Source organism: Electrophorus electricus, chromosome 11, assembly GCF_013358815.1.
Source record: "Electrophorus electricus isolate fEleEle1 chromosome 11, fEleEle1.pri, whole genome shotgun sequence".
NCBI classification, from domain to species: domain Eukaryota; kingdom Metazoa; phylum Chordata; class Actinopteri; order Gymnotiformes; family Gymnotidae; genus Electrophorus; species Electrophorus electricus.
Window position 1 is genome coordinate 2080427 of NC_049545.1, and position 12074 is coordinate 2092500.

Genomic DNA, 12074 nt, shown 5'->3' on the forward strand with positions numbered 1-12074 from the left:
AAATAGTGAGTGAAGTCTGGAACAAACAATGACAAAAAGACCAGAGAATTATTTTAAAACAAACCAACACCAACAAAATAAAACTATAAAAGGGCATTTCCTGAGGAAAATGCAAAGTGTTTGCTCAGCTACAATTTCCAAGCAGTTGCTAAGTGATTGCTTTAGAGTTCAAGGTGGTTAACATACATTTACATTTACATTTATGGCATTTAGCAGACGCTCTTATCCAGAGCGACTTACAAAAGTGCTTTGTCATTTACTCATAGAATACATCCAAGTACAGTACAGTAGGTTAGAGTCCAACATATTAGTGAACTTGAATACTGTAAAAATACAAGGATCAATGCTGATACCTAGAAGTACAAAATACATAAGGTCTATTTTAAACAATGATAAGTGCAATAAACAATAAGTGCTAGAGTTTGTTAAACAACATCAGTGTACTAAACAGTACCGTACAAGAAGTACTAATTTAATCAGTCAATATGGGAGCAGGGTCAGTTGTCCTTTAAATATTTCACAAATAGATGGGTCTTCAGTCTGCGTTTAAAGACTGCAAGGGACTCTGCTGTCTGGACAGAAAGTGGGAGTTCATTCCACCATCTTGGAGCCAGGACAGAAAATAGTCTCGATGCTTGTCTTCTATGAGACCTGAAGCAAGGTATTTCAAGCCGAGCCGTAGTTGAGGTTCAAAGTACTCGAGGTACGGATCAGGCTTTGACCATTGACCTCATGTATGAAGGGGCTGGTCCATTTTTGGCTTTGTAGGCAAGCATCAAGGTTTTAAATCTGATGTGTTCAGCTACTGGAAGCCAATGAAGGGAGCGCAGCAGTGGAGTAGCGTGTGAACTTCGGAAGATTGAAGACCAATCATGGGTTGGAAGTACCTGGGATGTACAGAAACTCGGTTTTACTGGGGTTGAGTTTCAAGTGGTGGGTTGTCATCCATGATGCAATGTCAGTCAAGCATGCTGAGATACGTCTCGAGACCTGTGTGTCAGAGAGTGGAAAAGAAAGAAATAATTGAGTGTCATTGGCATTGCAGTGGCAGGAGAAACCATGAGAAGATATTACATCACCAAGAGAACGAGTATACAAAGAGGAGAGAAGGGGGCCTAATACTGAGCCCTGTGGAACACCAGTGGAGAGTCTGCGTGGTTTGGATGTGGATCCTCTCCATGTTACCTGATAGCACTGTTCCTCCAGATAGGACTGAAACCATCTCCAAGCAGAGCCAATCACACCAATCCTGGAGAAAATAGAGATAAGAATGTTGTGGTTCACTGTGTCAAAGGCTGCTGAAAGGTCTAGAAGAATCAAAACAGATGACAGTTTGGCAGCTTTAGCAGCATGAATCTTCTTTGTCACTGCTATGAGGGCTGTTTCTGTAGAATGTACCAGTTTGTAGCCAGACTGATTGGGATCATGCAGCTGGTTCTGGGTGAAGAAAAGAGACAATTGATTGTAAACTGCTCATTCAAGGGCTTTTGAGAGGAAAGAGAGAAGTGACACCGGCCTGTAGTTATAGTATACCAAGTGGTTACTATGACCTTGTTAGGTGGTTGCTATAGTGTTCCAGGTGCTATAGTGTTGCTAGGTGGTTGCTATGGATAAGTGGTTATGGTACTTTACTAGTAGTCAGTTGGTTGTCTGGCCACTGTTGGGCCCCTGAGCAAGACCCATAACCCTTAATTGCACAAGTTGTGTTCAGTCAGAATTTTAAATTGCTTTGGATAACAGCATCTGCTAAACACTGTAAATGTAAATGACACTGGAGGTACTCTAACTGCATGCTCTGGTATCCCAAGTAGTTGATATGGTATCTCAGGTGGTTGCTATGCTGTTACTATGTGGTTGCTAACTGCTATACCAGTTGGTTGCTATGATCTTGTTAGAGGGTTGCTAATCCCAGGTGGTTGCTAGGGAGTTGTTACCAAGTAGTTGGTATGGTCTTACTAGGTGGTTGCTTGGAGGTTGCTATGTTATCCCAGGCAACTGCCATGCAGTTACTAAGGGGTTCTTGGTGGTTGCTATGGTCTTGCTATGATACCTCAAGTAGTTGCTATGTTGTAGCTAAATGGTGCTGTGGTTGCCATGAAGTTCCAACTGATAACCAATAGTGTGTAATCCTCTTAGTGTGTGTTTATGTGTATAAAGGTTCTTAACGTTTCACTATTAATTTCCTATGGGAAAAAAATCCCCCCAAAAAAGGTTACTATGTGGAAATGTCCAATTAAAAAGCTGATCAGACCAAACAAAAATCCAGCAAAAAAAGAAGAAATGACCAGATGCAGTTAATGTGCTCTACTGTCTGCATGTGTGTCTAGTTTCAAGTTACTCTCACTTGAGCACTAAAAGAGCCTATTTTGTCTGACTCTACCAAGTCTAGTGTGGCTTTTCCTACTCCACTCTGAAACCACACAATAAACAATGTTAAAATCTGTCCATTCATGTCCACAACTTGCTTCCTTCTCCTTTCACAGACCACACTTGCAACAACAAATAACATTTTGTTATATTGCATGCTCTATCCATTTCTTCGTAGAAACCACACAAGGATTCCAAAGACTGATAAAACACTTCAGCTTCATTACTGTAGGTGTGTCTGGTTAATCGAGGATCAGCACCAAAATGTCACTGCAGAGAACAGCATAATAAGCCATAAACCAAATGCAATATTTAGATAAATAGATTTATTAGCAAACAGGATGTATGCTTTGAGGCAGCAGCCCAGTCTAGTGTACTATCAAAAAACAAGAACACCGTGGCTCGGGTTACACGCATTATTAGCGACATTTTTAATGATATGATACCAAACATCAATTAATACCTGTTTAAGATTTTAAACTTGGCTTGACAAAAACATGAAATTGATGATTTATATTAAAGAAAATTCATTTTTCACAATGATTAAATATTCAAATATTTATATATTTTAGAACAGTCATCACTGACAAACTGAAAGTGCACTGTGGATGTCAGTAAAAAAATTTTTTAACCTTTTAAGAATTAATATTAAAAAAAAAATCTAATTTGGGATTTCACAAACAGGATAACTGAATTTGGACACATGATCTATTAAAACTACAAGAGGTATTTACATAAAATATGTTACATGTTTGAAATTACAGAATGAAAGTTAATTAACTTTCAGCTTCTAATACTAGTTAATACATGTTAAAATTTTAGGTTGTAATATTTTTCAGAACAAAGAGACACTGCAGGAAGAAGGAACATCATTCAGGGATAACAAAGGATGATAATAAAGGATGACTAATTATTTTGTTTCTTTGTCTCTGTCGCTCCATGTTCGGTTTATATGGAGTATCTCAGTCTGAGCCAGACTCTTCTGAACTAGGTGGAGTGCTGGTTATCTCCTCTTCATCATCTGAGCCCTGAGAGCCATGGTGGGGTTGGGAGGGGGCAAAAGGGACAGGTTTACAACTGTTAGGTCACAGTGGTAATCCATTTTCAATCAAAATCATTACGACAGAGCTGTGGTCAGCTAGCAGAATCGCTTAAAAGCACAATCACGGTGCAGTGCTGCTGACGGTCCTGTAGATATTAACGCTTGTACATGTGCAGCATATATACAATTACAACTGTAAAGATTAGTTTGCCTAATATCTTTATTTAAGGCTGAACATATGAAAAACCTCTTAATTGCATAGTAACCCAACATTTAGTTTAAATATTTCGGAGAAATATAAAAATCAGCCTAAATCCTGCCCTGCTCCTACATACAGCGTTCCCAAGGCTATAGGAAAGCAAAACGTGCGTGTTCCTACCTTGCGCTTGCGTGTTTTGCCCCTGTCAGATTCAGATGAGCTCTCCTCACTGGATATGAACTCTCGACTCTTAAAGCTCTCATTGGCAGTAGGCCCTTCTTTCTCCTTCACTGCAGCAGACCTGCCCTTCAGCTTCCTCTCCTCCCACTTCCTCCCCTTCTTCCTTTCCCTTTAGAAAAACATTTAAATAAGTACCCAGAAAGAATGAAAAGAAAAACAACCCACCTGTCATTGTAAGCCATTATACATATAGGGCTCTTTGACAGCTCACCCAGTAAAAAGCTCTGCAAAGATTAGCTCATTTGAGAAAATTCCAGTTGATTTACATTTATTCCATTTGTCTATTGTAGACAAGTACAGGGTACATGAATCAACTGATTGGTGAATGTATCAGTGGAAGCTAACTGACTAATGATCCACTGTCTTTGTGGGTACTAGGGTTTCTGAGAGTACATTTGTATTAGGGAACAAGACATCTACTTCTATATGATACACTATATGATACTCTCCCCTATATGATATTCTATTCCATACGATGCTCTACTCTTCCTACTTTCACAGCATGTACTCTAACATTCAATCTGGTATTTTACTAGTCACTTGGTAGGTGCGAATTCTTGTATTCTTTCTATGAGCACACTGAGGTGCAGCAGATCAGAAAGCTAACGTGGCCGGATTAATTGACTGATATATTGATTGACTGATATATAAACTGATATGAGCTCTGCTAGCATTTGCCACTGTTATGCAAAAACAGAAAAGGGTTTGCTGTTAGAGAGGTCCTGGATATGACTGCAACTGTGTCAAAGCTGATCGTTGGCCAGGGCCTGAAGCCAACACCAAACCAAAGGCAAAAGGTTTGGTGTAGTTCTGAGCAGAGGTGAGCTGTAGTCTGTAGAGCTGTAGAGGCAGCAACAGTGCAAGGCAAAGCCGTAGTAGGTCGTGCAGTACCTTTTCGAGGAGAATGATGAGCCTCCACCACTCTCCCTGTACTGCTTCATCGCTCGCTCGTACTCTCTCTTTGCCTCCTCCGCCTTCTCGTCCCACTCCTGCGAAGGAGGGAGTAAGAGAGAGAGGTAAGCAGGGAGAAAGAGTGCAAGAGACAAAGTGTGTTGTCACTTTAAAACAAATGACATTTCCATGGTTTCAAAAAGTGATGGAAAAAGCATAGAGAAAACAAATCAAGATTATAACAGAAAATGAGGTGTATATTCAGAAGAGACAAAAACCTCTTTCTTGTCTTTGTTCAGTTGCTTCCACATCTCGCCAGCCTTCTTTGAAATCTCAGTGACAGAGATTCCTGGGTTTTCTGATTTAATGTGCTCTCTGTTGGAGTTTAGCCAAAGCATGTATGCACTCATTGGCCTCTTGGGGGCGTTGCTGTCCTTCATCTTTTTCTGTACACACAAACAGGTAACACACATGTAAGCAAGCCCAACTTTCGCTTTCTTCAGCCTTACACCAAGCTGATACTTCTGCCATGAACACGCCAGACTATCAGAAATGAGCTGCAGGAGTTCCAATGATTTGCAGACACACCTCTTTCTTGCGTGGCTTTCTTTCCTTCACCACTTTGGCTTTCTTGACTGGTTTCTTCTTCCTGTCATCATCACTGTCTGCATCACCACTACTCCCACTGGCTGATGCCTTACTGTCATACCTGACACACACACACACACACACACACACACACAGAGACACACCCACACACACACACACACACAGACACACAGAGACACACACATAGACACACACAGACACACACAGACACACACACAGACACACACACACACACACACACAGACACACACAGACACACACAGACACACACACACACACACACACAGACACAGACACACCACACACACACCATGGAAACATAACTGAAATTTCCAGATAACTACATGTTACTGTAATATAATTAATGAAATCAATAATCCAAACTGGGAAGAAATTTAATTCAGAGTTCTTTACTCTTCCGCAATATCATCGTCTTCTTCTCCTGGGTTAAACGATTCATCTGTGAAGGGGGAACAACTTAGCATTTAGAACTTTACAGAACTTTACCCTGACCGACACAGCTTCTCTGATTGGCTGGTTCAGTCGCCACTCACCGCTGCCAGCCTCAGAGTCGTCGCTGTCATTGGCCTCCTCACGGATCTTTCCTTCCTGCTTCATGCGCTCTAGGTAGGCATCATGTTGGTCATCATCTGAATCACTGTACATGTCCTCGTTGGTCTTCATACCCTGTCATTGTGAAAATGACTAGAATTACACCACAACAACACAAACACTAAAACATGCTATAGTCATTTATTCTAAAAGTTTATTAATGCATCACAACACATACATACACTCGCCTGACTTCATCCATCACAAAATTAGTGATTACAATTGCCCTTTCCCAATATAGTACTGATTGTAGTAAGTAATTCTTGTTATTAAACACACACACACACACACACACACACACTCACAAGTACACACAAAAAATGAGTACTTCCACATCCCATTTCAAACCCTCAAGCAGTGGTTGTGGTCACAGCACACTTAATTAACTACCATTGGTGTGACTGCACAGCTTGTCTTGTATCTAAATGGTCGCTGAAGTTTGTGAGCTCTGAACACAACCATTGTATCCCCCAGCTGTTTATATCAGACCCAGCAAGTTAAGTGCCAGTGTGTTTGATGAAAGCCATCACATTTGGTCCAGTCCACTCAATAACCGATATCAGAGAACGCAGGATGTGACTGAGCCAAATGACATTACATTCATCCTCAAAAAGTAAACACACTGCAAGCATGCAAATTAAGAGAACACCCAAACCAGTCCAAACCACAAGGTCTATACCAACCTTTTTCTATGCGAACACACATAGGTACACACAGCACAGAGACACAAAGGAGAATAAGTGTTTATCTACTGAACAAAAACCAGACATCTTTGGGGTTCTCAGTCTGAAAACATGAGCATTATAATGAAATGAAAACATGTGAATGATAGACTGGAATCTAGATTATGTACCTCTTTGAAGCCTCTGTTCTTAATGCTCAGTTTCTTCGCATTGACAAAGTCAAACAGCTTGCCGTACTCTTCTCTGTAGGAAGGAATGACACAGTCAAAGGGTGACTGGAGTCCCCTTCTCTGACTTTGCTGTGTTATACATATATGACCTTTACAATGGTAATAGCATCAATTGAGGTGCATGAAGATCACCAGTCTTCCTGTTACAAGCTACTCTAAAGATATCTGCTTATCTGCTTTCTTCTGTTAGAGATTTTTGATGCTTCCTGATGTTAAATTAGTAAATGTCTATTCTAGAATAGTGAGATTCTCTAGCACCCAAGAACTTCAGTCATGTCATGCCACTGTCTACCAGAGGGTCGTTGTGTCAATGACTCTTTGTCATATTGACAACGAAGCACAAAATTATGTATAATATAAATAATACAGTAGTTTCTAGAACATGGGGAATATCATGTATGTTCATTTTGGTGTTATAGCAGGACTGACGTCTTCAGTCCAAATCCAAGTATGATGGGAAACACCAATTATTGAGTGTGTATGAGTCCCTGTGGCCTCATTTTTACACTTCCATTTTTAAACTTCCCTTTGAAAAGATGTGATTGTGAGAAATTTAGCTCCTACCTCTCTATACTGCTGAAGGTATACTGATTGCCCTGCTTGGTCTCAATTTCAAAGTCAAAAGAGCGTGTGGTTGTGGTGCCTCTGGCAAAGTTTACACAGGAAATCTCCTCGAAGCGCAGGTGCACTGGAGGCTTATGAACATAGATGAATCCTCTTTCCAATGGATACAGTAGCCCTGAACTGGCTTTATATGAACATGTGATACACTGCGCACCAGAGTGACTGCAGAGAAAGAAAGGGTGAGAAAGAGTGAACAGAACAAACAGAGAGTGGGTAAGTGACAGCACTGCATGAAAACGACTACAGATCAGATGTACTTTTTTTTCATTTGTGTAGTGTGATAGGTAGGACACTGAATGTGTGAGTGAGGCGTGTATGAGAGAGAGAGTTACCCCTGGAAGTTTCCGGGTACTGTGATCTTCCTGTTAACCAGTGCCTTCATAACCCTGCTGACCATCTCATAGAGAGAGCCAGACATGTTTTTACTCAGTTTTCCCTCAAAGCGCCTCTCCACCTCCTCCCTGAAGGGGCAAAATGGACAGAAAGGGTAGCATAAGAGTACTTAAGACTGCTAACAAAACACAACTCAATTAAATCTTCACTAAACATCTCAAATAGCACCTTTTTTCATTTGAGTATTTACAGCCAATGCATCTTCTTTTTCTTTGTCGCAGAGACCATTTTGTGCCTTTGTGAATTCATCTGCAACCCAATATTCCTCTTATGACTATCCCCTTTCAGCCTTGGGCAGTTAAGCTCTCCATCCCACTTTCCATTCTCACACACTCACTCGCTCATGTTTAGGGTCAGGTTAATGTCCTCTTCCTTGGAGAAAAGCAGGATAAGGAAGTGGTAGCGGGTTTGACCCTGCTTAATGGGAGGATCCAAACTGATCTATAGGAGAGATGAGGGAAAATATGATGAAAATACAGAGGCTAAAAAAATCTCACCTCAGCTAAATCACTTTAAAACTTAATTATAGTTTTCCATAAAATTATCCACTTGCAGTAAAGTTGTTTTTAAAAAGAAAGAAACAAGGTAAAAACACCACTGTATACATTTACACTCTGTAAGTGTACACAGTTGTTACACTCTGTAATGCAATGACTTTGGACATTTTAAAATGGTTTTGAGGTACATGCACAGTGGCTTCTGATCTGTAGCCTACGGTCATTTTTGGGATAAGTTCTACAGTGGAAGTTACTCTAAATTATGTCATTCACAATGTTAAAGATGCACTATATAGGTTTGGGTGATCTCTCTGGTGGAAATATATAATTGCATGAAACATACAGAGATATGTAATAGCATAAAACATTTTGTAAAGTGGGTTGTACTGCTACACCAAAACAATATGCAACTAGCCTTTTTGTCTATCCATTGCTTTGACACTGTCTGCTATTAATTATCCACACTTTTTTTTTTTAAAGTTAGGTAATGTAACCTTAAATGAGCCAGTAGCCCAATGAGATCCCAAGAAACATCAGTTAGGTTAATTTAGCAAGATAGCCTTCAATAACTATGCATTCTCCAGCTATTTTAAGTCAGGCTCAGGGGATAAACTTGACAATGAAAAAAAAAATTAGCTGCATTTTGTGATGAGAATGCTTTTTACATATAGCATTGTTTAGGCAATGACAAACAGAAGCACTGGAAATTATTTGACAATTACAGCTAGTCTGGTTTGTCAAACAATAAATGATGAACTCTGAAAATGATATACTAGCAAAGTAACTGGCTAATATTAGCAAATTAGCCAGCTAAGGTTAGCTGTACAGCTAAAACCGTTTCACAATTACAAGGGTACACATACCATTTTGGTGTTTGTACACAGAGATAACGTTTTTGCTGGTGGAGTTTAACTGGTGGCAGAAAGTAACTTGTTAGAATAACAATGTCAGATGTAGGAATATAGGAATATAGGTCATATATTTGGAGGCCAGTTATTTTAATAGTTTTAAGAGAAGAACCAGGATAAGACTCGTTGTTGTACATGAGTGGTTGCCAACTAGTCTCTCACGATCAGTCTCCCAAATATCCCATGTTGATCGTATCAACTGACCTGTAGGCTACTCATATCAGGTCAGTCGGTCAAGGCTCAAACTAATAGGCCAAAGTTGGCAGCCAGATATCTTTGCACACCTTGTGGAAAAACCCTTCATCTATACTAAAGAAAAACTAGGGTTAGTTTAAGGTATATATCCCCATGTTTACACTTTTGTACTTTGCGGTCACGTCCAGAACATTTAATACCTAGATTTGTTAGATGTTTTTTGTGTATTATGGACAGATGTCCTGCCTAGCCAGCAGCAAGGACATAAAACACAGATACACAAGGCTAAATCAATAAACAAATCAAACTATATGCTTATGGTGAACTGCACTTGCATAGCTGGGTTTAATGTATATTGTTTAATGTATATTAGAACAATGTAATTCACTACAGCTACTGCTGCTATTATCTAGGTATTTGTAACTATATTATTTCTAGCTATAGCTCTAAATATTATTTCATTCTGTAAGGCTAATATAGACCTAACATAGTAAAACAGTATGTCCATTTAATAGCTTGCCTCAAAGGGTGTCTTCAATGATGGTATTCCATAAAAATGAAGATAATTTCTTCAGACATCTTGCCTGTTCTGCTCTACTTGTTTCTAAATTTTTCTACCACAATATGTATGCTTCCACAAGTGACACCACCTCTACGAATTGGTCTATTGCATTACATTACAAGGGTAACAATAAATTCCACAACAATAATCTGGTTGGCCATTTTGGCTAGCTAGCCAGCAAACCACCAACATAACTTAGCATACCTGTTTAGCTATACAAAAGGCATGTTCAGCCATCTCCATATATATAGTCTAATATAGCAAAACAGTCTGCCCATTCAGCGATATCTTGTCCATTCAGCGATATCTCTCCATCCATTCACTTACTTTCATCACTATATGAATTATCACTGTGACCCATGTTCCCACTAACAGTACTCAAGTAACCAGCCTATTGAGCCTGTGTGTGATGTTATACTAAAGGCACCTGATGTAGTCCAGAAATCAGACCTGACAGCTGACTTTTGAATGAATATTACATGCTTTACAGGGTGTCTTGCAGCAGCAGAGTAAAACTATATTTTAGCAGATGTTTTTTCCTGACTCAGTAATGCAACTTCTTTCAATTTTGGCAAACACATCTTACATAATGCAGCTTTAAATACTACCATAAACAACTACGTAAAATAGATCTTGACACAATAGTCATAAAATATTAATTAAAAGCAACAGAAACGTCCTATTTCTTTTATTCATCTTTACTGAAAAGTCTCAAAATGGCATCAATATAAAAGGTTAAAAAATATTTAAATAAAAAAACTGAACATCCACTTACTACAAAGAACATCTGTCTCTGGTCTTTATGGGGCAACAGGAAGAGCCGCAGTACTGTGGTATAAGGGATCTTATAATCAAACGTCTTACCATGTAGATGCAGAAAGGTGGGGTAAATCCGGATATCATACCTACCATAGGAGAGTCACAGCAGGAGATACCCGAGTCAATTAGCTGATTCTTCCTTATTATTATTCATTGTTATTTCTATTGCTTAATTTGTTGAAGTGGAACATTTGACATTTGTGTGTGTGTGTGTGTGTGTTTGTGTGTGTGAGAGAGTACCTGCCCCTGGGTGTTAGACACTGCAGCTCTCTAAAGATGCACACAGCATCCCCTGTAGCCTGGATTACATCTGCCTTAGAAAGCACATTCTGGGCAAATGCCTGAAACAACACCACACCAAACATTTAGGTGCCTAATATCATAACAGTATTATAGTGCAAATTTCTTCTTAATTACCCAAGACTATTATACTCCTGACTAGTAAAGGGAGGTAAAGTGACGCTAGCTGTGCCATAATTCTCAGGAAAACAGGCCCAGACAGAGAGGACCTTGCCTGCCTTACCAGCTACAATAAAGCTATCATTATAAATGCACCCCCTTATACTCCCTTTAGACTCTTTCATTTCACTGGCTCCTTTTTGTGGAAAAGTATACCACCTACTGGTGAAAGGAGGAAAACTAAAATCATAAAATTTTGCACAAATCAAAAAAATTCTAAGCAGTAGTAGTATTGCAGGACAATATTAAAACCATTTCAGCATGCACACACACTCTTACCTCCACAGAGTCTGCTCCATCATCTCCTGTGGTGGGTGGAACATAAAAGCGCACTTCCATGAGTGATACTTCTGTGTCATCGTTCTGATGAAACTCAAGCGTCACCTCATTTTTCCCAGTTGCACACTGAGATACGCTGGAGAGTGGGATCTCAAACACTGGGCTGTCACTTACTTCAAATGAAAGCAGTGGGCCTAGAAATCACACACACAGCTATGTTAGCAGTGTTTGTCCTTTCAAGGGTACCTGATGTTTCATAACATGATGATCTTTAATAGCAAAACAAAATCATTAATGAACAAAAGTTACTCAAAGGGCTTTCAGCATAATCAAAAGAGGTCACAAAACAAACTTTCACTGACCATTGAATTTAGCAGTGCCCCAGTTCCAGCCCTTCACACACATATCTTTCTCAATCAGCTCTACTTTGTAATTAGCTTTAAAATACTCTGAGATTTTTTCAAA

The 12074-nt window shown here is 39.5% G+C and overlaps 1 protein-coding gene across 2 annotated transcripts in view; it reads right to left on the bottom strand.

The window, feature by feature from the left end:
- Positions 1-2678: 2678 nt before the first annotated feature.
- ssrp1b (structure specific recognition protein 1b) overlaps positions 2679-12074 on the bottom strand; it is a 10798-nt gene continuing 1402 nt past the window's right edge. Inside the window, exons 4-19 of one of the 2 annotated variants that reach the window (XM_027000469.2) lie at positions 11972-12074; positions 11610-11803; positions 11112-11212; positions 10828-10957; positions 8228-8331; positions 7830-7958; positions 7438-7659; positions 6814-6886; positions 6644-6649; positions 5903-6035; positions 5763-5808; positions 5328-5448; positions 5018-5185; positions 4740-4837; positions 3789-3957; positions 2679-3395 (exon numbers count right to left, since the gene is read on the bottom strand). The exon at positions 11972-12074 is cut by the window's right edge and continues 3 nt beyond it. In XM_027000469.2, the coding sequence (XP_026856270.1) occupies positions 3330-3395; positions 3789-3957; positions 4740-4837; positions 5018-5185; positions 5328-5448; positions 5763-5808; positions 5903-6035; positions 6644-6649; positions 6814-6886; positions 7438-7659; positions 7830-7958; positions 8228-8331; positions 10828-10957; positions 11112-11212; positions 11610-11803; positions 11972-12074 (1863 nt within the window). In that variant the 3' untranslated portion in view covers positions 2679-3329. The remainder of the gene's footprint in view (positions 3396-3788; positions 3958-4739; positions 4838-5017; positions 5186-5327; positions 5449-5762; positions 5809-5902; positions 6036-6643; positions 6650-6813; positions 6887-7437; positions 7660-7829; positions 7959-8227; positions 8332-10827; positions 10958-11111; positions 11213-11609; positions 11804-11971) is intronic. The other variant, XM_027000470.2, reaches the window with a different exon arrangement.